At 35.7% G+C, this 26,350-nt stretch overlaps 1 protein-coding gene across 1 annotated transcript in view; it reads right to left on the reverse strand.

The window, feature by feature from the left end:
• MS3_00007691 (uncharacterized protein) overlaps positions 1-26,350 on the reverse strand; it is a 50,413-nt gene that overhangs the window by 3,512 nt on the left and 20,551 nt on the right. Inside the window, exons 4-8 of the mRNA XM_051216007.1 lie at positions 24,082-24,885; positions 20,910-21,090; positions 20,190-20,264; positions 14,685-14,799; positions 3,363-3,517 (exon numbers count right to left, since the gene is read on the reverse strand). Of these exons, the coding sequence (XP_051066554.1) occupies positions 3,363-3,517; positions 14,685-14,799; positions 20,190-20,264; positions 20,910-21,090; positions 24,082-24,885 (1,330 nt within the window). The remainder of the gene's footprint in view (positions 1-3,362; positions 3,518-14,684; positions 14,800-20,189; positions 20,265-20,909; positions 21,091-24,081; positions 24,886-26,350) is intronic.

The following is a 26,350-nucleotide window of genomic DNA, read 5'->3' on the forward strand; positions in this document are numbered from 1 at the left end:
ATTCCGGATGATCTTGACGACCTTCTCAGCTACTCACTCCATAGTGTCAAAAAAGGTTTCGTAGGATATTCCTATCCACACTGTCAAACGTCTTCCCATAATCAAGGGAGTTGATGCGTAGGGACGAGTCCCGTTCAACTAATCACTCAACAATGATACGTAGCACTGCGATTTGGTTTGTGCACGAACGATCCTTATGGAATTCAGCCTGTTGATCTAGAAGTTAAGCGTCTACTAAATACTTCATTCGGCTCAGCAACACTATTGAAAACCTTTCCTGGTACCGACAGTAGTGTGATGCATCTGTAGTTCTCACACTTACTCCGATCTCTTTTTTTTATATATTGATAAGGCATCCTTCTTTCCAGTTTATCGACACTTGCTCTTCCTCTTAAATCTTCCTCAATAGAACGAGGAGTATATTTGCAGTTGCTTCAATGTCTGGCTTCAGAGCTTCAGCTGGTATATTGTCAGGTCCTGCTGCTTTTCCGTTCTTGATATGTCTGATGGCTATCCTGATATCTTCCGTCATTGGTAGAGTGACATCTATCGGAAGGTCTGTGTGTGCTGCTTCGATATCCGGAGGATTCAATGGAGCTAGCCTATTCAAGAATTCCTCAGAGCGATCTACCTGCCAGTTTCTCTGTTCTGGAATCTCAGTGGCTGGATTGTCTTCTTTGTCCTTGACCGGTCTCTCTAGTTTACTGTATTTCCTAGCCAGTTTCTTCGTTGTATCATATTTCCTTCTCTTGCAGCTTTTTCCGCTGTTGTTGTTCCCACGTATTTCTCCTTGTCGGCTCTAATGCTTTTCTTCACTCTCTTGCTTGCTTCTGAGTATTCAGCTTGTACCTTGACTTCCTCTGTTCTTATTTGACTGATATTAATTACTGTCTTCTTGTTCTTTCTTTCTTAAATCTTGTCCAGGGTTTCCATAGAAATCTATTCCTTATGATGATGCTTCTTGAGACCCAGAACCTACTGACACGTTGAAGTCAGTGCATCTTTGATCCCTTTCCAGTTGTCCTCCGTCGTAGTTTCTTTCAGTAGATCCTGTTGTTGAGAATTATCTTGAATTCCCTATGTTTGTTAGTATCTTGTAGGAAGGCTGTATTGAAACTTTGTAATTCTGTTCCTCTAGTTGTCCACTATTTCTTTAGTTTTAGTTTCATCTTGACAACTATCAAGTGGTGGTGATCTGAAGCTATGTCAGCTCATCTCCTGGTTCTCATGTCTTCCATTGACCTGGATTTTTAGTGGTGCAAATATGATCGATGTGTTCCTCTGTAGTGTGATTCAGTGACACCCATGTAACATTGTGTGTGCGTTTGTGGGGGAATATTGTACTGCCTATAACCATTTTTCGGAAGGCACATAAATTTGCAATTCTGTCACTATTCATGTTTCTTTTTCCCAGTCCATGTCGTCTCATGATATCTTCATATTCGGTGTTGTCCATTCCGACTTTGCTTTTAAGTCTCCCATCTGGATCATCAAGTCCTTTCTTGAGCACTTCGCTATAATCGACTGAAGCCTCTAATTAAATTGGTCTTTATCGTATTCATTACTATAATTGGTGGGTGCATAATGCTGAATAACATTCGATGTGATTCCCTCCTTCTTTGTTTTGAAGAATGCTTTGATGATCCTGGGTGTATGGTATGAGATTCCCATCCTACAAGAACTTTAAGTGCTTCTTTGGACAGCATCAGAGCAACTCCCTGAGTGTGCTGGGCATTTTCCGTATATTTTAGGCTAGACAATAATTTATTTAACACAAATACTAGAAATCTACAAACAGGATAGAGATCACAGTGAAATCAATGATAAAAAGGAATTCACAACATTAGTGTCACAAAGTTTAACAAGCTGTGTTTGTTTATTTTTGTCCACTGGCCAATTACATCTCACCTCCACTGGTCATACATAAAAAAGTACTGAACTACATAATGATAATGCAACAAGCTAACAGTTCTATCGGTTTCTTTTCTTTTTCAGCACAAAGAAATGTTGATATACATTATAGAACTCTATGTGCAAAAACATTGAATGGTTTATTTGTAATCTTAGCGAAAGATAATTCATACTTTCAAGAAACAGTCAGTCACTCAATGTTCTGCAGTTCTATCATTCTCAGATATTCCAAGTTTATTTAAGAAATATACAGTATTGTAGATAACTATGAGATAAGGACTTTCGAAGTTACTTTTCTACGATTATATATATCGCATATTTGTTAAGTATTTTGGTTTTATTATTTTCATATTACTCTTGTTCCAAGCTTTTATTTGAACCGTAAATTATTGCTATGGCATTTTACATTTATAAACCAGAACCGATTATTTGTGTACCCAGTACTCCGTTTTTCTCATCAATTATGTGGTTGTTCCGTCTTAATACTGTTACTCAATTGGTCTGCTTTGTGGTCTAGTCTTGCATTTATATAAATGAGTATCTAAAATATGAAGACGATTTTTAACTAGTGATCATTGGTCTTGTATCATTCCTCTTCGTTCGAGGCTAGTTAGTCTTAGGCCGACCGTCAAATAAAAGTATCGGTCTCCCTCTCATTTGCTGTGTATTGGTTACTTAAGGTCGTCGTTGCGTATCGGTAGGTTGTAAGCCATAAAATACAATCATAATCAATGTGATACCTAGCAATGATTGAACTTAATTGTTTTGAAAAATATAATTGGAAATAAGAGAATTTCAACTTGTCTTTAGAACATATATCATGATCGGCGTACATACAATGAAACTAACGAACCAGCAAAACTGAAGTTAGGTGTAACGTTTCAAAATAAGATAAATAAGCTAGCTGATATAACATTGAGAATCTGGACTAAATGAGAATGATGTAGTATTTATCTAACAAATCGAGTATTTTGAATTGTGGCGTCGATAACGAAAGTAGACTGGTCCATTCTAAACAGCGATACAACATATCAATAATATGCACTTATTTTATTGATAATTATATTTCATGTTTTGTTTAGCTGAATAATGAAACAAAAGCTCGGTGTACAATCATTAGTTAATTCACTAGAATGCAATACTTAATATTAACAAGTTGATCAGTTCGACTGCTACATTAAAGGTGAACGCAAACAGTAGTATGACATTTTACACAAAATTACATTGAGAATAACAATATTTATTTATCCTTGCAACAACAGAATGTGCTTTAGAATATGATGTGGGATAAAGAGAGAGATAGGAAGAGTGGTATCCGGAAGCTTACAAAGTTACACGCATTCACTGTTCTACAAAATGGACAACTAACTAATCAGTAAGACATTCATTTCACTTCAATCATCAAATAAAATGACTGCCTGCTATACAAATATTATTTATGTTCAACTTACTTCACGGATGAAATTATCCAATTTGCCAACAACAGATGATACTTCACGTAATCTCATAAGAATATCGTCAAGTCCTTGACATGATTTACGGTGAGAAGGATGTCCAAATAAACGATTCAATAAAACAATAGCCACTTTAAATAATATGATTTTACCTAATAAGATGATTTTTTGAAATAGAAAACAATAATAATTAATCAGTAAGTTTTAGAAAGTGTTTTAACAACCTAATTTAAGCCTAAAAAAGAAAGGATTAGATGTACTGTAAAAGTGGATAGTAAGAATTAAACAGTGCATCGTCATCCTTCGTCTTCAGAGTTGTTTAACAAATGTATTTATAAATCATTTCGGCTCACGTTGTTGAATGGCAATCAGTACACACACACACACACAACAACAATGATACTACAAAAAATGTGAAAATATAACTAGTTACGCATGTATATGGAGCTCATGGATCGTAAGACTATAATTATTTTGAAAGTCGTTCATATATTTTTGTGAAATAAAGAGTATTTGAGTGAACAATTGTTTTCAACAACTTCTTTAAGCTCTATACAGTTAGAAATATCTAAATATTGGGACGGCGGTTCAATGAGTTAGAGAATCTAGCCTTTAACCACTAAACCTCAGACATTAAAGAAGAAGAATATATTTGTAAAACCGAATATAAATTTATATTCAATAATTTTGATGTTTGATTAAATTTCCCTGAAAAAGCTTGGACCAGATTGTCATGTGAAATGTTGGATTTATTTCAAATTCATTCGCTAAGATTTCGCAAATACATTCTTCCTCTTTAATGTCTCACATCAACTCGGTGCCCAAATACTGTGAAATTATTCGATCAAATTTAGACGAAAGTTCGTATATACTAAACCATAGGTTTGAACTCCCACTCCACTCTACTTCTGTTTGGGGTATCGGATAGTACCACTTAGCCATTGTGCTTGAAGTGTGGCTCAAAGCCAAATGCACAAATTTGTAGCTAGTAAAAGAGTTGAAAAAGAAAACAAAACGAAAATATTGCATCAAAACATACAGTTTAATTTGGGTATACGTAACAAAGTTATCATTGAATTAGTTGGTGTTCTAAATTTAGAATATTGAATTAGAATTCCGAATATATCTTAAACATCTTCAAACTGTAAAAGATTATATTAAAAAGAATAAGAAATAGATAATGCAATATTTAGATGAAGATATCAATAAAATGACTACGTAAAAAAAGAATGAACACATCAAAACCCACAAATCCTTTCAAGGCTAAAAGAAGGCGGGCGTTCTATTTCCGTACGCACAAATCTATCTGGTGACTTCTGGATTCACAAATAGAGAAACTGGTAGGAGAATTTAATGGATTCATAAGTTATTTATGATTTGTTCAGACTTTATAGTATCATATTTTTCCACATAATCTCTATTATCAATAGCTGTTTTTTGATTGGCTAACAACAACGAGCTAAAATTGGCTGTAACTGTTTTAAGCTCTCCCTATACTGTTTTCCAATAAAAAAGGAACATTCAATTTGTTCTTTTATTGTTTCTATGTTTTTTTGCTGTTGATTTCATCTTCCGTTCTGTCAAACAATTTTATTTATCAGTTAATGACCATGTATCTAAATCTATTCAAATCGATAAGCAAATGTTTATAGGTATCAATGCCAAGGTTGAACATGATAGTTTCACACAAATTAATAAGCAAATATGTTGCTCCCATTAACGTTAGTGGTAAATGTTTCAGCAGTATGCTGGCGATTACTTCCAGTACACAATTTTGTATTCAAAACTAAAATTAATCTGCTAACCAATAGTCTTAGAATGAACAAAACAATGTGACACTCTTGAAGAGGTGTATTAGAAAACATTTAATCCGGAATCTAGAAAGGTTTGTCATCATTAACCATCTCAGTATGGAGGATATTTTCATCAGAACATTTGTGTTATATGTTTCAAGTAGTTAAACAATTTTTCCACAGTTGAAAAAATTATTTAACGTTTAAATTTTACACAAAAAATGTTGATTTACTCTACGAAATACAAATAACCACATGTTAGTAACTTTTCAACATACACAATAGAACAAAGAGCATAATATTAACATCGACCAGAGTTTTAAGGATGAATCATCCACTTATGTAAAACACAAAAGAAATAATAAAAATTAGATGCGTTTTTTTGCATGGGCGTGAATACACAATAGAATAATACTAATATATTTTTCTAGAAAGGATAGACATAGTGATAAGTTGGACGGAGTACCTTTGTACACATTAAATGTATCATTTTTTCTTCACAAAGATGAATGAGGCTGTAATACTAGTATAGACAACTTGCACTATGATATATTAAGCAAGGTGACTCATTACTGAAAAACGACAGTCGATGACGAGACAGAGAAAGAAAACTCCCGAAAGACATGCGAATGAATTACAACACTTATGAATTATTGTTCATATTTTATACACTACCATGTTTACCTAACGACAATATGATTTACGGCAAAATAACTCTTATAATGTTAGGTTTTAGTCAGACGATTACATCTGATAAAGGCAGATCACTAGAGAATTCTTCCATTGATACGTTTAAAAGAAAGTTGAAATATACTAGTTCCAATCATTGGGCACAATTTCCTCTTAGTGTTTTGATAATGAGTCAGAATCTGTTAAGATATAGGTTAGATAAATATTCCAAGTTAATGTCTGGTCATAAGTGGCATACTACTACTACTACTACTACATCAGTTTCATAAAATGGGATAATTTACCACAGCACAACAATATTCACGTTGGATTATTAACAAAAACTTAATGAACCGACATACTATCTTCCCCACAAAAATACTGATTGGGTTTCGGCAAGATGGTGAAACACTGAAGCACTGACTGTGCGATCTGAGATTGACATGTTTAATTTTAAGTTGTTTTCAGATTGTACAGTTCTGTAAAAGTACAATGTCAAGGAAAATCACCTATATGTTTTCTTTAAATGTAACATTAGTTTAAATCTATCATAGTGTATTTTAAATAATGCTGAATATGACTTATCAATATAACTTATCAATGAAGAAAGTATCACCCGATTTTTTCGAGTGTATTAGTTGAAAAGTAGATAATATTTCGTTCACCTGTACACGTTCATTATGATCCTAATCTAAAAGCGCTGGAGACAAGGGTACACGCATTGTTAAATTAGTTTATAATGAAGTTGAATATGCAAGCTCAATCACATCTCTGAGCCTTTTCAGACATCTTGTTTAATCAAAATTCTATGGTAATAATTTAAATTACTGTGAGATATGAATATACACGGTATTTAAACCTGGAAAATGTATACATTGAAAATAATTTTAGATATTGGAATACATTAAATCAGGACAACAAAAAAAAACAATGAATATATTGCCGAATATATTTTTTTTAAAAACCCATCTGGGTTGAGAACTGTGGAAACGATACTTTTCAGTCTTGAGGCATATTTATTCTCACCACAAAATGAGATAGTCCTATAGAGATTTTTTTCTTTCTACTCTGACAGTGAATTTTGTCACAAAATGACAATTCCTAAAGAATTATGGAAAATTAACAAGCATTAAACACTTGTTTCACTTGTTATTTGAGGAGCCATTCCTTAATAGTGTGCATTCATGACATGTAAACGATAAATGCTTAAACTGTTTCTATATGATGTTGAAGTGGTTACCAATAAAATAAAGCTAAAATTGAACATTCAGATAACGCAATAAATCAAGGACAAGTAATGGATGTAGTAATAGTAGTAGTCGATAATTTTCTTATTTTATATTTATTGCAGTACATGTGTTGTAAACATCTGAATAACAGAAATAACTATTGTCCCAAAACTGGGCAATTAAAAAAAGAGTATTTCTTAATCCCTTTTTTATTTACCACTAACATAACAACAAATAGATTATGTAGACGAAATGCTTTATAACCACAATATGTGATCAATTGTTACCGGAGAAAAATTCAAATTAGATGAAAAGGTATCGTGAAGTTAGAAAAGTAAATCACTAGATGCTCACCCGGTGATGAAAAGGTTAAGTGCTCGCCACAAATCTCAAACGTTTTGAGTTCAGTCCCAGGTGGTCGGTCTGTAGATGGGTACTGTTGAACAGTGCCATATTTTATATAAATTTTGGTACAACAGACTACCCAGAAAATATTATGCGCCACATGAATAAAGAGATATTGTTGTAAAGAAGGGAATGAAAGTGGAATAAAAAAAGAATAGATGAAGAGGTCAGTCAGTCAGCTACAACGTAGGACCAGGCACATATATGCATCGGTCCAAGTTGCCACACCTCGTTAGCACAAAAAGATGAACACCAAATTCATAAAAGTAGTTAATTCAAAGGTGGTAATATATAAAAGAAAGATTGCATACAAGGATATAGTACAGGAAGAAAGAATTAGTTCGTACAAAGAAAGATATGAAGCGATTTTAATCTCGTATTTTAAGGGAAGACAGAGAGTGTATACACCTACGCTATTGTGATCGATTCTGAGCCATGTCATCAAGAGTCTCCAACCATTGGTTACGATAGTCACGCCGACCACAACCAAGTAGTCTGCATCTACCAACATGACTAAGACTAGAAGTTAGTGACTTCAATCACTGATGCCACGTTTTGGTTTGGCCACCCCTAACTTTCTTCCAACCATCCCGAACACCCGTTAGCATTGCACGTCGTTGTAATCGGTGTTCGGGCATATGTAACACGTGGACCAACCATCTCACTCGATGAAGATTCACAACCTCATCAACTGATTTACCATTATTTCCTAATATCCTGCGTCTAACCTCACTATTACTTACCCGGTGATCCCAGCAGACGCCAGCAATATTTCTAAGGCATCTGTGGTCAAATACTAGTAGCTTACGAGTGTCTTCTACTCTTAATGGCCATGTTTCGCTGCCGTAAATTAAAACAGAACGGACTGCCGCGCAGTATACTCGTCCTTTTATTGATAGACGGATGTCTCGACTTCGCCACAGGTGACGTAAGTTGGCAAAAGCCAAACGAGCTTTTCGAATCCGTGCTGAGATTTCGTCAGACACCAACCCATTATGGCTGATCAGACTTCCAAGATAAGTGAAGTTGTCAACGCGTTCGACTACTTCACTCCCTATCCTTAATTCAGGTGTTGACTGACGTACGCCAGTCCTGAAGCAACAACTTGCATTTAGAGGTAGAGAAGCGCATTCCAAACATTCTGGCATTGTTGCTCAGTGCTACCAGAAGACTCTGCATTTTGTCAGCGTCTTCACCAAACAGGACTATGTCATCTGCGTATTCTAAGTCGATAAGTGGACCTCCTGGATGCAGATCAATACCCGAGAACTCAGTCGACGAGAAAGTTATTTCCATCAGTAGATCTATGATGAAGTTAAACAAAAATGGGGAAAGTGGATAGCCTTGATGGACACCACTTGAGGTTGCAAAAGTAGATGACAGTTCGCCATAAGCTCTAACTCGACTGGTAGTGTTCGAGTAAAGAGCCTTTACAAGGTTTACGTACTTCTCGGGTACGCCTTTCAATGACAGACACTGCCACAGAATCTCGCGGTCTACAGAGTCAAATGCTGCTTTTAAGTCAAGAAAGACCACCATTGTCGGACGCCGGTAAGTATGCCTATGTTCTAGAATCTGACGAATGGTGAATATGTGGTCGATGCAGCCACGACCAGGTCTGAAACCAGCTTGATTCTCTCGTGTTTGCAGTTCACGAGTCTTAGTTAGGCGTCTGATAATTATCGAGACTAGTATTTTAGATATTATATTAGTTAAACTAATCCCTCTGTGGTTGTCACAGGATGATTTTGACCCTTTCTTATATATTGGGACGATAAGTGATTGTGACCAGTTAGATGGGATAACGTCTAACTCCCAGATCTTAGCTAAAATATTAGTCAACCTAATCGCTAAAATTGGACCACCATCTTTAAAGACCTCTGGAGCCAGTCCATTTGGACCAGCTGCCCTTCCTCGTTTCAGATTAACTATAGCCTTTTGAACTTCTGCTAGAGTTGGGGGACCTACTTCAATGTTCCATTCACATTGTCTGGGAATGGAGGGCAGTTGTAGAGTAGCTGAAGGCCAGTTGAACTGTTCTCTAAAATGTTCCGCCTATCGTTCTAAACGTCTGGACTGGGAGCAGATGAGAGTGTCGTCTTTTTCCGAAATAATCTCACTTACACTTGACTTATTAATTCTAGTTTCCTTATTAGTCTGTAAAGCTGTCTTGTGTTACCTATAACCGCCGCCTTTTCCATCTCCTTTGCTTTCGTTGACCACTACTGCTCACGGTCGTTCCTCAGACTTTTGCTTAACCTAGATCTGATTTGTTTACGCTCTTCATCATGTTCAGAACCTGATGGGATGAGTTTACAAGAATCCATCAGTGCAATAGACCTTGAAGAAATCAATTGGTTCTTTGTAACCCTGTGGTTTAAATCACTGATAGATGTCACTGCTGTTTCCACAGATGTTTGTATAGCTTTCCAAGCAACATCTGGGTCAACCTCGTTTTCAGAACTACCTAATTGTGACCTCAGTTGTTCCTGGAACCTATTTTTGGTTTTCTCGCTACTCAATTCAAATCTCATGGGTCTTTTTACTGTGGCTTTCTTGCGTCCAGTGAGGCGCAAGCAGATGCGTGCCCGTATTAGTGCGTGGTCGGAGTCCAAGCAGGTACTCCAGAATGAGCGACAATCTTGTACCCACTCTCTGCAACGATGACTGATGGCAATATGGTCTATTTGAGTCCATCGTTGATTTGGTGTAGGGGGTCACCATGTTAGACGATGTCTCTCCTTATGCTTAAAATTTGTGTTTGCTAAAAATAAACGATTGTCTGAGCATAGTTGCAGCAGACGATCACTATTATCTGTTCGTTGTGTCGGAATACTAAAATATCCACCTAAATGCCTTTCTGTTTGGTTTAAGCTACCTATCTGGGCATTAAAGTCACCTGCTACGAGTACTATGTCTGGACGTTTAGCTTTCTGTAAAATTCATCTTTCACATCATCTGAGCTGCAGTCGGTGGGAGCGTAGGCAGAAACGACGAAAAGGCAACGACGTGTGTCCCTATCCTTCCGAGTTCCTACGGAGCCGTTTAACCGAACAGCACATAAACGACTGTTAACGGGGATCCACTCTAACAGTGTTTGTTTGGCCCTCATGCTTAGTGCTATGCCTACACCTGCCAGTTCACGAGAAATGGCCGTCGGGTCACCAGATACATGGAGGGTGTATCTCGTTGGCTCTCCGTTTTGCCGAGGTGAGGTCAAGTGAATGACCACACTGGGATCCTGTATGCGTGTTTCAGAAACACAGCATACATCAATGGTACGAGATTCTAGGGTTCTAGCCAAGGAAGCCTGTTGACCGATTTGACATAGAGTGAGTACGTTGAAGGCTCCAATGTGTAGTTTGCAGCGAGGTTTCAGTAGACCTGGGACAGTGTTTTGAGCACTAGAATCGTTGGCTATGGTGACACTTGAGGGGGAAGCCGAAAAAAGGAAGTTTAGACTTGAAATTCGATGCAGGAGCAAAACCAGGAAGTGAAGACGGAGGTTGATTATGAATACAGTGGTCTTGAGTGTTGTTAAAGTTATGAGGGCAGTTATCACTTCCCGGTTGCCCACACCGTAGAAGGGTTCTTCTGGAGGTACCTGAAAAGGAAATTGGATTAGAGGTGGTCTTAGTGACCTGAGAGCGTGACTGCAGTGTCCAAGGGAAAACTGCTTGAGGTCGGTCATACACGACCTTTTTATGGGTGGTTTTTGTGTTAGCTCCGTACTTTTTTGGACCTTACCGCCGGAGACGGATATCCGTGGGATAAGGCGAGGTGTGCATTTTTAGGGTCGACCATTTCTAACCCCACTCCTCCTTGTGGGAAGGCAGCGTCGCTGTCATGTTGGTTGTCTGAAGGAAACACCTTACTGCTGTCACACCTCTGTACAGTCAGCAGTACGACTTCGCCTTCGGACCTTGGGTTTGTTGCTTTTAGTCTTACCGCTCTTCAACCGACCTGTCTGACATGGTAGGACCTTGAAGAACGGTTGTTCCAGCCAGTATAGCTCGGCTGCTTCATCACGATAGGCAAGCCCGACCACCACGTCAAGGTAGCAACAACGGTCGGGTGATGGAGAGGAGTAGTATTCTAATAGGAGTCCAAGTTCAGTTTTTATGAATGATGTAAAATAAAACCACAGTAGAATCGCAATTGGTCTCTATTGAGAGCTATATCTGATAACATATCAAGAGATTGAGTTCGATCATCTCTAGAATCCCAAGCCAGGAAGTTATAATAAACCGACAGATCCCAGATTTATACAGCTTGATTTCGTGATAGACAAACATTATCAACATAGAACCTAGAACAAATATGGTCTGGTCAAGGTTGCCATACCTGATTACCACGATGAGATGAAAATAACAAAATAGACCGAAATAATGTAACAGGAATGATAAAAAAGACTAAACCATAGGAATGACTTAAGACGCCAAGGTGTAAAGGTATGTACGAAGGGACACTGGAATTCAAGATCGAGGGGGAGATAAGGAGTGAATGCATTTTCGTACTGTGAACAATTCTCCCATACTACGACACCATGCTGTAAACGACCACCTCACTGTTTTTGCCATCGCACCCGAACATCCGGAGATGATGCACGTGTGAAAGCCACTAAGATGGAATTTGCAACACATGTCCAGATCATTAAAGTCGGTGTGTGAAGATGGTGAACTATCGTTATAGTACCTGAATTCACGTTGCCGAACCCCAGCATTATTAATGCAAGTTGTTACTGGATGTCAGCAGTTCTTCGAAGATAACAGTAATGAGACACAAAGAGTCTCTGGGCATGATCAACTGAAAGAGGCCAGATCACACGCTGTATAGACAGGCTAATAAATCAAAGTCCCATATTTGGATAAAAAATCTATCCAGAGCTTCCTGTTTTCCAATGGTTGGTTGATGTTAATCCATAATATAAACTATACAATTCAACAACCTCTACCATCCTCTTATACTAAAAGTGAATATAGTACGGATTATAGAAAGAAAGAAGGGAAAAAGGGAAAAAAGAATATATTTTATGTTAAAGTTACTTTAGAGGAAAAAAACACTGACATAGTTATCAGCAACAAGTGTTCAGACTTCGTGGCAATTACGTTTCTAAAAACAATATTTGTGTTTCTTCACACATAGAGCAGGTTATAATGACTTCATACTCGTGATGGATAGTTGTGAATAAGGTATTTAAAGAAGAAAGATTAATTTATTGCTTACGAAAAAAATATAATTAACATGCGTGAAAGCTGACTTCGACAAGTTTTTCTACTGAAAAAAAAGATAATTTGAGCAAATTAGTGTTGTAATTACCAAGATATGAAAATGTCTATACGCTAACTTAAGTCCTTTTTATTCTTTCATGCGTAAAAAGGTTGTCAGTACGTTGGTCTGAAACATTGTTTTCAATAGGACGAAGTAAAGAAAAAACAAGCATAATTCTTAATATTTTCAATAGTGGCTAGCAGTGGGATACACAAAGCGCTTTTCGTCCTATTTAGGACTAGTAAATTACATGTACCCATTTATCATAATATGAATGTTCACACTAGGACGTAAACCTAGAATTTATCATCTTAAACACCTGTTATGAGTATTGTTCACTAAGCTAAAGGAATTAAAATATCTCATAACCAGTTCAACAACCATGAGCTTAATTACAACTGCAAAGGTTGCCGTCGATGATAGAGAATGAGTTTGATCGTTTTCTGTTAACGTATAGACACATTTTGATGGAATACACTAAAATACTGTCGATATTCATAAATGAACCATAGTTTGTATGGGACGAAATTCGAGTAATGGATCTTACTGCTAGTCAATATACGAATTATAATTACCTGTAAGTGAAGAAAGTACTGATCACTTTTAGAGAGCCTATACCCCCCAAAAAACTTTAAAATTAGTTTAGAATATCAACAACGAGAAAACGCTTACAAATAATAATAATAATAATAAAGTATAGTTGATGGCTTTTGGAAAAATATTGATCAGATCATATTTTACATAAATAAAAAAATGCCAATACTAATAGTTTTCATTTAAACTAGTCAATTAAAAAATTAATAGGTAAACTAGAAGCAATAACCCACAGAACTGAATTTCGAATCCTGCTAAGACTCATATTTTGTGTTGTCATCAAATCATTCAGTGTACATTTTTGAAAAAATGTCGTAAAAGTCAATTGTGAACAACTTAAGCGATTTTACAAACAGTTAATGATTTCACAAGGAATACAGATTAGTATCTTTTCGGTAATTATATAAGCAATAATCATTTTAGAGTTTTTAGTATTTATTTATCTTTATCTGTAATACAATTTGTAGAGCAGTGTATTTGAAACCCGACTTACTAACTTTACTTCCTAGCAGATAAATAGAATCACACTCATTGATCCAAAAACAAACAGAAAATGTAGTGATAATATAATATTATAACGACAACCCTAAGTGGTTGATTAGCCAATCAAAAAACAGGGTTTGGTGACAAATCAATTTGTGGTTAAAGAAGCATTAAAATTATGATAGATTAATAGTACCAAGGTGATAAATAAATGGAAAAAGATTAGTATTACGGATCAGAAGACCGGTTACAGTCAAGAGTTAAGGTTAAGAAGTTGTGTTTAAAAACATAAGGGTTAGAACATTCCGTAAACATTCGAGAATACCTTATAATCACAAAACTACTCCTGAATATGCCCTGAATCACATCATGCACGCTCAAACACAATCTGCATATGGAGCACGCATTTCTGGTCATTTACATTGCACACTACGTTAAATCCACTGTGTGGTTACACAAAAACTTTAGAAACTAATCATAACCAGGTTTTTTTTAACATACTATTCTTAACTGAACTTTTAATTTTCGCTAAACGTTTTGCAAGAGCAATCTCAAATTTGAATGGTTACCTGAAGGTATTCGCTACAAAATGGTTTTATAAGTGTAGCTCAAAGCTCATATTTGATAGATGAGTTACATAAACATTATGTATATATTTCATAATAACTGTAAAAGCTTTTAGAAATATTACATGATTTTAAATACACCATTTGAATAGTCTAGTAGTCTGCAGTAAAATTTATAACCACTTATAAATAAAATGAATTCGTATCCATTTCACAGTAAATCACATGTCAAGTTCTATGATGAATAAATAAACCATATACATATGAAGATATGGAATATTATTAAAAAATGTACAATATTTAGCATACCATCACAGAAGAACAAGTCCCATATTCTTAATACAGCTGTCCAAGGTAAAGTTCGTGTGTAAGCGCACATGAACCATTCCAAAACGACAAGATTTGGTTCCACTGAATATTTTCGCTACAAAAATTGTTTGGAAATAAATTTTATGAATACCGACTTGGAACAATACAGATAGATAGATAAAAAATTTATATAAGATGATGTTATGATCTCTCTTATAACAACCCAGCTACTCTTATCGCTTACTATTCTTTGGACACCATTTCACTTGATAATTCCCTCAAATCAGAATACATTTGAACAGGAACGTAATTATATTTCGAATGAACAAGGGTTCAATGGAAGTAAAACAATACGTTACTATATTTATAAATTTTACACAAGCAGATTCTAAAGTCTTTTCCAAATCCTGCACGGAACATCCCTTAATCCAATCTATATCCCGCTAACAGATAACAATGGTAAGAAAAAGTTAGAATATACTGCAGATATCATTATTAGCTCATTTACTAGGTATATATTGATGTACTTAACTTGGAGCTACATCTTTAGTGTGAGGCTTAGTTATATTACCCAGCTGCTCAAGCCAGACTAAGTAGAGCAGGATTTGAAGTATGACAGAAGCCAATAGTTTGGACGCAATCGGAAGAAGACTTATTCCCTTATAGTTGTTACAGAAACGACGTGAACCCTTTTTAAAGATAGGGACAACTATCGACTCATTCCACGATATTGGAACACTCTCTAACTGCCAAACGTTTGTAAACAACTCAGTCAGTTCCTTAACCAGAAAGTCACCATCATCTTTAAAAAGAGTCGGAGGTAAGTCATCTGGGCCCGGTGATTTGTAGCGCTTCAAGAGTTGGAGATCCTTGCGGATTTTCGCCTCATTTGGTGGAACAGTCGTCACAGAGGGCAGGACAGCCTGACCGATGTTGCTGGGGCATCAGACCACTTGAATTGCTCCTCGAAAAACTCTGCCCACCATCCAAGACGTCGATAGATGTTAGTGATTGACATCCTATCACCTTCACAGATTGTTCCGCTCACACTAGCTGCTGATTCCAACTCATTGACACGCTCCCACCACCAGGCTTCTTGGTCTTCACGCAAGCTTTGTCCAAGTTCATTACGTAATATCCTTTGTTTGTGGTCAAACTAACGGTCACCCGGAGTAGACCGCCAGGCTTCAATGAGTTGTAAGGAGCCTGTAGAAACCCAGTACCTATAAGCGGGACGTTTCGCGAGGCCGAAAGAGACTCTACTCTCCATTTTCATGGCGTCATGCAATTGTAACCAATACTCATCTATACTTTTTGGTGGGATGGTAGCTAGCCCTGAACCTAGCTCGTTTTGATATTTAGTTTCAACAGAAGCTGCAACCAATTTGCTGACATCGATTAATTTAGCATGATGAATTTGTTAGCCACTGAAACGTAAGATAAGACTAGTGCAGACACGAGCATCATTAGAGTCTAGATAGGTAGTCCAAAAGGAAAAGCAGTCCTATACACAACTACGCCAGAGGTAGCTGATAGCGATATGATCAATCTCAGTCCGGGTTCGGGAAGAAGAGGGAGGACGCCAGGTAGCACAGCGGTGACGACTGTGCCGGCAGTCAGTGCTAGCCAGAAACAGTTTGTAGTCTGCACACAATTGCAGTAGATGGTCACCGTTATCTGATCTGCGACCAACAAGTCCTCATCGACCACCTAAATGACTGAATTCTGTGACTAGACTCTCAATCTGAGCATTAAAGTCTCTGGCTAGTACCACAATATCTGTCGTACGCACTTTCTGTAGAAGGACAGTTAGTTGATGGTAAAACTCATTCTTGATTGCACCTGGGCTGTAATCTGTTGGAGCGTAGGCGATGACAAAATGACATCGTTTCTCACACCTATTTCTTCGTATTTTGATGGGACTCTCTAATCTAACAGCACATAACCGACTGTTAATGGGGATCCAATAGATCAGTGCTGCCTCAGCTCTAGCGCTTAGTGCGACACTAATACCAGGACAATCAGATGAAGATGCCATAGTGCTCCCGGATAAACGCACGTAAAACAAGCTTTTCGAAACGACAGATGGAGAGTAAATTTGTAGTACTTAACTAGAGTCTTGATTACTGGTTTAGGATAGACAACAGAAGTCGATACTAAGACTTTCTAAAGACATAGCCAACCCTATATGTTGTCCGATCTGCACTAGTATACGAACGCTGAAGGAATCCAGTTTGAATGGTGTACGTCGTTTCAGAAAGATTGTTACAGTATTCTTATGCGGTGGTAGCATTCAACATCCGACTAGTTGGTAACTCAAGGTCGTTTAGATAGAACGGGGTTTCCACCATAGGCGAGCTGCTATATTGTTGTGGATGCGGAGGAATAGACTAATAATTATGATATTAAGTCCAATGGTGTCCTTGGACTTTAAATGGACATTTCCTATTGGTCGATATCTGTTCACTTGTTGAATATTGTACAAAATGTTGTTTTCTATTTTTTATGGTACGATGTGGTGTGCTTGATTGGTATATAAACAAAGTATGTTTGAAATATAATGATTCATAACTCAGAGGCTGTGACTTGTGTTCTGGACTCAACTGACTGGGCTAGACAGGGAAGTGGGACCAATCGAGACTCTAGGCCGTCCGTACGTGTTTACCTGTCACTGTGATCGATCGATAAATAAACGCTGCTTATCAAAGACCTGCAGTCACACCCGTTACAACATATATAAATTGAAAAACAAGGATACACAAAGTGAGAATAAAAGAGAGTAGATAAGTAACATAGTATATAAAAAAATAATAATGAATGTGAGTTGTCTGAACTTTAATTGGAGCGAGAACAGTAATTCCAGTAATAATTGTCATTTCATTTTATTTGTGTATGGGCTGTGATACTGCCCAGGTGCCCAAACCGAAGTAGGTGGTTTTCTTAGGGGGCCACACCCGGAGCCTTCGACTTAAAGGTCTAATCCACAAGGCAGTGGAGCGACGTCAGGAGATACATTCCCATGGTAGCCGGTGACCAACAATTTGTTCATACGCCATTTGTTTCCTTAGGATGCTGGAGCCCATGTACATCATTGGTTTGGAATCAGGATTTTCCAACTTCCGTAGGTGGATCCTCTATATCCACCAACCCAGTTAAAGCGCCGGACATTCGCCTTTCGTCCTCCCGATTTCGTAAGCAACACCCGACAGCGAGAAGGTAGTGAGTAGGACTTCTCTGGCAGTGAGTGCATACGCATGGACATGTGAGAGCATTTCGAGGAGGAAAGCAAACTCTTTCCACCCTCGGCCGTACCAGGGCATTTGGGAGCTTGATCTTGCATAATTATTATTTTTCATTCTATGGTATGATATAGTCTAATTTGCTTCTATGTACATCAAGTATGTCTGAAATATACGGTTCATACAGTGGAAGCTGAGGTTATGTTTTGAACTCAATGGGCAGGGCTAGACCAATAAGGATTCCGAGTTGACTCCAGGCTGCTCGTAATGGTTAACGCGTCATTGATTTGGCACATTGCCAAGTTCCTATAAGTCGTGTTCTAATCGGCGGTTTGGTCACGTGATGATTAACAGAGCAAAAGTCATAACAAATGTATAATAACCGAATGTAAGTATAGAGTAGTAATTTAAAACTATAAATCTTACAATAAGGATGGAAGAGTCTAAATAACTTTGGAGCGACTGGTATTGTCATCCATGAACTTAAACGTGTGGCAATAGTAGAGGCATGCTATAAACTTTTGAGTTCACTATTTTTTTAAATATGCAAATCTTTCAATACACGTTTGTGTATCAATTCGTTTTAGTTGATAGCCACCTAATCTACTGACACGTTTTTGATTTTAAGAAGAGGTTTACAACAAATGACAAAGATGATTACTGTCAGAGAAATCGTCGGTAAATGAAGCTAGATTGGAAATTATACCTCAATAAAATTATGCAATGGGAAAGATTGTTGTGAAAGCAAAGTTAGTAGTAAACGCCTACGTATCGAAATGAATGACAGCCAGTTAGTGAATCATACATATATAAATTTTAAATAGAACAGGAACAATTTACAAAAAGCATATTTTGTGCAGAGAATTGTTCTCTTTAACCAAACATAGAGGAGTAAATAGAGTTATTATTAATAGTAGCATCTATTATTATTATTATTATTATCATCGGTATTCAGCTTTCAAGAATGAGAAAAACGCAGTAACAATTAATGGAGTCTACAGTTTAAATAGTTATCTCCCTGAAATGATTATCAGTAGTAAAGAACTAAACCATTCAGAAATTTTCATCCTGATCCACCTCTAACGTGCAAAAAGATGTATCAGCTGATAATTAGGATGACTACAAAGGAAACACACACGCACATAATATGGTCTGTTAACTAAGAAAATATACTAATAAAAGTGAATTTAGTAGATGATGACGTAAACATTAATGTATACTAATTAAAACGATATGTATTCTCTTGGTGATTATCTATATTAAGTCTATTTCCTGTTTTTAAGCAACTATGTATTTCGCTACACTAAAAATGAAATGATGACTTGGTAGTAGCACCAGTGGTAATTGTAATAATACTAGACAGAGCAAGATTTATTCGGTAACTAAAAAGAAAATTAATTCATCCTCCATTTTTCCTAGGGAATACGAAACAACCACAGTAGAAGATAATTTAGTAAATCGCAAATAAAGCACATAATTTTCGCAACCGAAAACGATCAACCTCCAGTATTAATGAAAAAACTGAATGCACGATTTTTCTGAAGATTTACGACCGTCTACTCACTGTTCGTATGATTGCTAATAAAAACAATGTGTATTCACAAGATCGTAGAGCATAACATATAAGGACTTCCAGGTCCGTTTTAAACATTCGAAACAGGGGTGTGATAGGTGTATTGTCTACAAATGTTTTTCAATTCCAGACAAACAGTAAATTCATAGAACATTTGATTCAATATACAACTAAAGTTTAGCTCATTCTACTGAATAAGTTGATGCGTAAATCCTTTTCTGTTTTGTTTTGCAATGTTTACTTTTAAACTTTTTCCTTCCAGTCATGTGAATATTATGTTGTTTATCTAGCGAATAACTATGTCATTCTACTTTGATTGATAAACAAGATCAGTAATGAAAAATAATAATGACAACAATAACAAAAACTTCTGTGTCAGTCAAGAAAGCAACCGATTGTGTGTGAATAAAGATATAATTTGAAGAAAGATATTTTTCGTCACAAGCTGATGTTAACTAAACTAATGAGTTCTGTGAAATTACTTTGTCTTAGATTGAAACTTCACGACAGTATTCACACATAATTATACACTCATACAGGACTGAACCAAAGTACGGAATTGACCAAAAGCAGTGAAAAACTGCATTCACTAAAAGTAAAAAATTTTGATAATTCACTATTTTTAAAAACTAAATGAATTCAGCAAGATGGTTATTAAGAGAAATCCAACACATGTTTCAGAAAACAACTTACTAAAAATTTGTATATTGGAGGATGTATCGACTTAAGAAGCGCATATAAGACGTCCCCGTCAATTTGTACTCGTTCCTAATTGAGAAACAAAGAAGAAACCAGTAACTATACAAATATCATTAGCCATATTCTACACAATGAAACTTAATGATCAGGATCAGATTTATAAATCAGGCTCCAGGTCACACTTTATGTGCCTAAGATAGATTAGTGGGGTATTACGCGGCTGGTCAAACCGGATCAAATAGAACGAGGTTTGAATCTGAAACTTCACTGTGTGATATAAACCATAAAATGATCTTAGGCGCAACATCATTGAAAACCAAGAAGCTCCAAACGGTTTTGTCCTAGACTCAGACTCCACAACAGCGCGCGTCTAGGACCCCAACACCCGAAATTGAATTAAGAACCTTCAGTCAAACACATAAACGCCTGGATTCTAAATAGTGAGACTTTATTATCGAATGCCGAACCCTTTAATCACTAAATATTTGATTCATCATTAGCTTTTATTTCGTATGGTGTTAATTTTGGCTTTTAACGAATCATAAAACATTATTTGTTTGAAAAGAACCAAAAGATTGTACTTTAATGTTCAACTGATGTAAAAACAATATAGAAACACAAATATCTTCTTTTTATTGCTTTTCAATTTAATCGACTTCAGTACACTCAGAAATACCAAAAAAATTAAACAAAACTGCAAAAACCATAACTTACAAGACCATCATCATAATAAGATTCTAAATAACGTTCACAAATTTCATTGAAAGTCCAAAAGGCATCAACTTCCGGCATAAACATGAGTAGGACAGCTGCTAGTGGGGCTTGACCTTGACAGTAACCTTTCTCCGGATGTCTAACTGTATAAGCCTTTAGTAAGGTGTATAAACTTTCTTGACTAAAATAAAAGAATAAAATAATGAAAGATAGCAAGTTTTTGTATATATATATATATATATATATATATATATATATATATATATATAATTATCTAGCTAGCTATTACTAAGCTTATTACCATTTCGCTGGAGGTCGTACTAACTTCGTATAACCGGTTGACTAAAAAACTGTTTGAACAACATCTAATTATTCCTAGAAAGATCACATAATTATCTTTATATGTTATTTTCAAACTGTATTATTAGTTATAGACACCATAAGTACTAAATAACTGTTGTAGGACCTTGGTCGAAACACTATATTGCATAAGTAACACGAAACGCTAACAAATTCATTAATAACTGTGTTTATAAACACAGCATACTCAACCACTTGCTTTATTTACAAAATTCGGACAAATTCGACACTGTTTATCTTACAGGCGATACAAATATGACTGGATCCAATTTATGAAAAATTAACCAAATCACAATGCACAAACTGATTTAGAACTAACGTATGTATATGATAACAACACAGTGCGCGGTGATTTTTCATATGTTTAAATTACCGCACAAATCAATATTATGATTTTCGCGAAGTTTTTATTCTATGACAATGTGTGTGAATCAGTAGTAGTAGTGGTGGTCTTGCAATCAATCAAAAAAAATATGCCCATTTACATTATATATATATATATATATATATATATATATATAATTTAATTCTGTCGCAGCACAAAGAATACGCGTAAATCTTTCCGTTTGTTTATTTAACTTTTTTCTCAGTAAAAAACATCAATAGAGAAAAAAGTTGGTAGGTCATTTATTTATCATAAAAAGTATATGGTTTTCAACAAGGCTGATAAATTATAAAAAAACTTAAGCGTATGCAAATTTAAGCATACAAGATGACACGATTAATAAATATATATATAGATTTCGTGGTAGACAAACATTTAACAAATGAAGCAATCTTTTACGTTGTTTTAGGCCTCTATGCAGAAACAATGTGAATATTTGACATCAATATTGAATATAATATCTAAAAATAATTTACAATTTACTTCTATAATAATATGCGATAGTTGTTATAAAGACAATAGTGGCCTGTTTAAATGTCAATCTGAAGTGATTCGCAGAAGAGCATGACCTCAAAATATAGTGGCATTTAGTTGCAAACGACATAAAAGAGACATAAAGGCGGCGATTGCAGGTAAGTGTTAAAATGAATAATTGGAGAAAAATTTAGATTTTCATTGGGTGAACCGTTGCAATTTGTTCAACGTATTTTCTTCATGACAAAATGATATCTCAGTAATCACTGAAAACCAGAGGGCACTCCACACAATCAATTCAACTTAACGATAACTGTGTCCTCATTATTAAATAACTTGGAGATGAATTAGTGAAGTTCAAGTGGAAGGATCTGAGTGGTGAAATTTAAATATATCATTGATACTGAGTATCGATCATACCATACAGTGAACTGACCGAAATTAAAAGTGGGGACCAATCTATTTTAAATCACTGCTTTAAAGATTCCCGTGTAACCTGAGTCCCATACTAGAATGAAATATTCGTCTAATGTACCTTGACTTTCAATGGCTCTCCAACTATCGTTAGTCTATAATACAAATAACTGTTCCGATTTTCATTTTTTTTAATGATGAAAGACTGAAACAAATTAGTCATGAATTACAATTACCCTGTTCTCTTATGTGTATATATGTTATATTAAAAAGCTTTCTCATAGGATAATACCATTGTTAATTTAAATTGCGAACCAGTAATTAACATTTCTGTTTTGAAAGTTATTAGGTACAGTGCTTTGACGATTATCATTACTTAAGCACCGACTAGTAAATCGAAATCAAATAACAGAAAGGAAGTGGCTTTATTAAATGCCAACATTTAAATGTTTTGAATGACAAGGTGACATAGTTCGAACAGTATTAATGGATAGTTTATTATGTTTTTAGATCAATCAGAGTAAACTGCCCAAACATTTTCTAAGTTAAGGTTTGTTATAAAATACATCTATAATAGTATTTCAACCAAATTACAACACTTCTCAAACATAGAGCTAAGTGAAATCTAAAAAACCTTAAACTAAAATGTACCAAGAGGAAAGAGTAGTTCTAATATATTGTTTATTCGTGTTGTTCAGTCCAATCCGTTAGTTATTATTGTATCAACCTACCCGGCTACATCACTCACACATGGAGAGTATTACACGACATGATAGCCCATAACTATTTGAGTGTGTTTTGTCGAGAAAATTAGATATACATAATAGAATGGCGGCAAATCATTTCTGCTGAGACAATCAAACAATGAGGATATATATGTATACCCGTGAATACAGTACGCGCACTTAGTTGTAAATATTTACTGGTATGTTACCATTGTTTTATGTTCTTAGCAATATTTGAACCGCCTTGCACTTTACTGTCCGTTAACGATTATTTCTAATGAAATTAACAACATTTAGTAATAATAATAATAACAACAATAATAAATGTATGTTGGATTATTGAAATGTGTTAAGAGAAGGTTAGGAAGTTGAGGAAGGAAATAGAACAGAATAATTAATCCAATCGTCTATACACATGCTAGTGTTATAGAATGATGATACTAAGATAGAAAAATTTAGTCATCGAAGTTGAGGCAGGAATTATCATTTAATCAAGAAGACTTGAAAGAAAGCTGATCGACTTAGTATGAATGAAAATGAGAAAAAACAAAATATTGCATGAAAATAAAATTGGAATTGGTTGTATTCTATTTAAAGTGAGTTATTTTTGTGGTAAATCGTTAATCATAACAAATAAGTCGTGTCCGCTGAAACCAATTCATGTGAGTACTACTTTAAAAGTACGTGCAGTTCATCAGCTCTGGTACACGAGCATGTGTTTATGCAATTTACTTAGCTTTATTTATTTGCCTATTAAAAACACAAAAAGAGAATAAGTACAGACAGACAGACTGATAATGACTGTTGAACTGACCCATGACCTCCCTTTTCACTGAATAATTCATGGAAAGGAAATTGGCGATCAATATCACGACGTATTTGATCACAATTAACTGATGTCCCTTCTTGTAAGCAATAATTTGTATATAATTTCTCTGGATCTAAATCAATCGATGGGACAAGTGTAGCTCTGGGATCATCATTATCGTATTCTGTTAGAATATCACCACTTGTTTGGTTAGAAAACACGTCAATATTTCGTGTAATTCGATGTAAAATTGGTGATGATGACGATCCAACAGATGATGATATTAAAATGGAAGTACATGAATCTGTGGATGATGCTTCGTGAATTTGAATTTCGTTTTGAAAATGATTTGTACTAGAACTGTCTGTACAAGATGTCGTACTAAGACTAGCATAACCACCGGAATTTCTAGTAGTTGTAACATGATTTGATTTTATCATATCAGTAGTATCAATATGTGATTCTGGTGAACATGATTTGCCATGAACAGATGCAATTGTTGAATAACCTGAATTAGGTAATGCTGATTGGTTAAACATTGAAGAATTAACATTGTTCAATGCACTAGAAGGTAAATTATGAAGACTGCTATGAGTTGTACCGGATATTGATCGAATGGATTCGCTATTGAAAGTATTTCGCTGCCACGGTGATATTCTTTGAGTATTTGGACTCTCGTGATTTTGTAAGGAAAGAGGTAGTGCTGAAGGATATCGACAGCTATCATGTGAATCAGGAATAACATCTTTAACCCTACTAATGCGTAAAGAATGGAAACTAGACCCTTGACTTAACACAGTACTGTCAGTGCTGGAAGATAGAAAACAAAGGATATTATTAATACATCATGTAGATTACCTAGACAGTGAAGACATAAAATACAAAATTTACTTAAACAACATATCGCATTGGTTTTTCTAACAGGATGACATAGATCCCGAAGCACTCACTACCTATATAGATTGTATCGACAATGATTTTTGAAGTCTGTGATAACTTTAAAATTTAAACAACCTGCTTAGGAAACTCAACACTTCAAAAATCCTTTCCTCATTCAAGAATTTAAATCAATATCTTAAAAACCACATAACTTGTCAGTCATATCGAAGAGGATTTAAGCGAAGTCGGACTTTCATACCTATGCAATTGGGAATCATTGCTTACCGTTTTATTGTACGAATATCAAACACTTGGATTCTTGTATTTTTATATTCTCCTATTTATAAGTTTTCGTTTGATCTATAAACCATTATAATGTTTTAACTCCTACAGATTTATTATTCATTACTTTTTATTGCTTTATTTTCATCTCGTTTATAATTGAGTTGTGTATATATAGTAACGTTCTATTAGTGCTGAAGTGAGATCAGGTATGAGTTGTGAGTCGGACAAGAAAATAAAACTGCTGCCATAATAAACAGACTGATGACACAGGCCCTAATACACGCCAATAATCGGCAATACTATAACATGTGAACGAACTAATTAGATCTGAGTTAGAGAGTCTTAGATCTTGAGATGGTGGAGAAGATTTGTAGCTGAGGTGGATGATTTTGGTGGAGTTTTGTTCTCTGAGCTGGATGGTTTGGTCGTGGAGCTCTCATCGTTCTTCTGAACGACATCGTCAGCACAAACTTCAGAACTTCACGAACTCATGATATCCTTCGACGTAACAGCACTGTTCACCTCAATTGAACCACAGTTAGCAAAAGAAACTATATCCCTGCTGCTCAACAACGACACAAATCTCAATAAATACAGGAAGCTTAAAATTCAAAGTCTACTGGAACTCATCGATTTATGCCTAAAAACATATTTTCAATTCAACAACAAAATCTACGAACAAACAAAAGGGACACCAATGGGATCACCAATATCAGGACTGGTCGCAGAGGCAGTGATGCAAAGACTAGAAGCCACTATATTACCAGTGATCAAGCCAAAAATTTGGATTCGCTACGTAGACGACACCTTCTTCATCGTCAAAAAGAATGAACTGGAAAACACATACAAACTGATCAACAACGTTTTCAATGACATCAAGTTCACAATGGAACAGGAGTCAAACAACCAACTAGCATTCTTGAATATATTGATCACTAGAACTGACACAGGAAAACTGGAAACTCAAGTATATAGGAAACCGACCCATACAGATCAAATTCTCAACTACAACAGCAACAATCCAAGAGCTCACAAAATCAACTGCGTACACACATTGTTCAAGAGGCCGAGGACACACTGCAGCACACCGGCAGCACGAAAAAATGAAGAG

The sequence above is a fragment of the Schistosoma haematobium genome, chromosome 4 (assembly GCF_000699445.3).
Source record: "Schistosoma haematobium chromosome 4, whole genome shotgun sequence".
In the NCBI taxonomy this organism is placed as follows: Eukaryota; Metazoa; Platyhelminthes; class Trematoda; order Strigeidida; family Schistosomatidae; genus Schistosoma; species Schistosoma haematobium.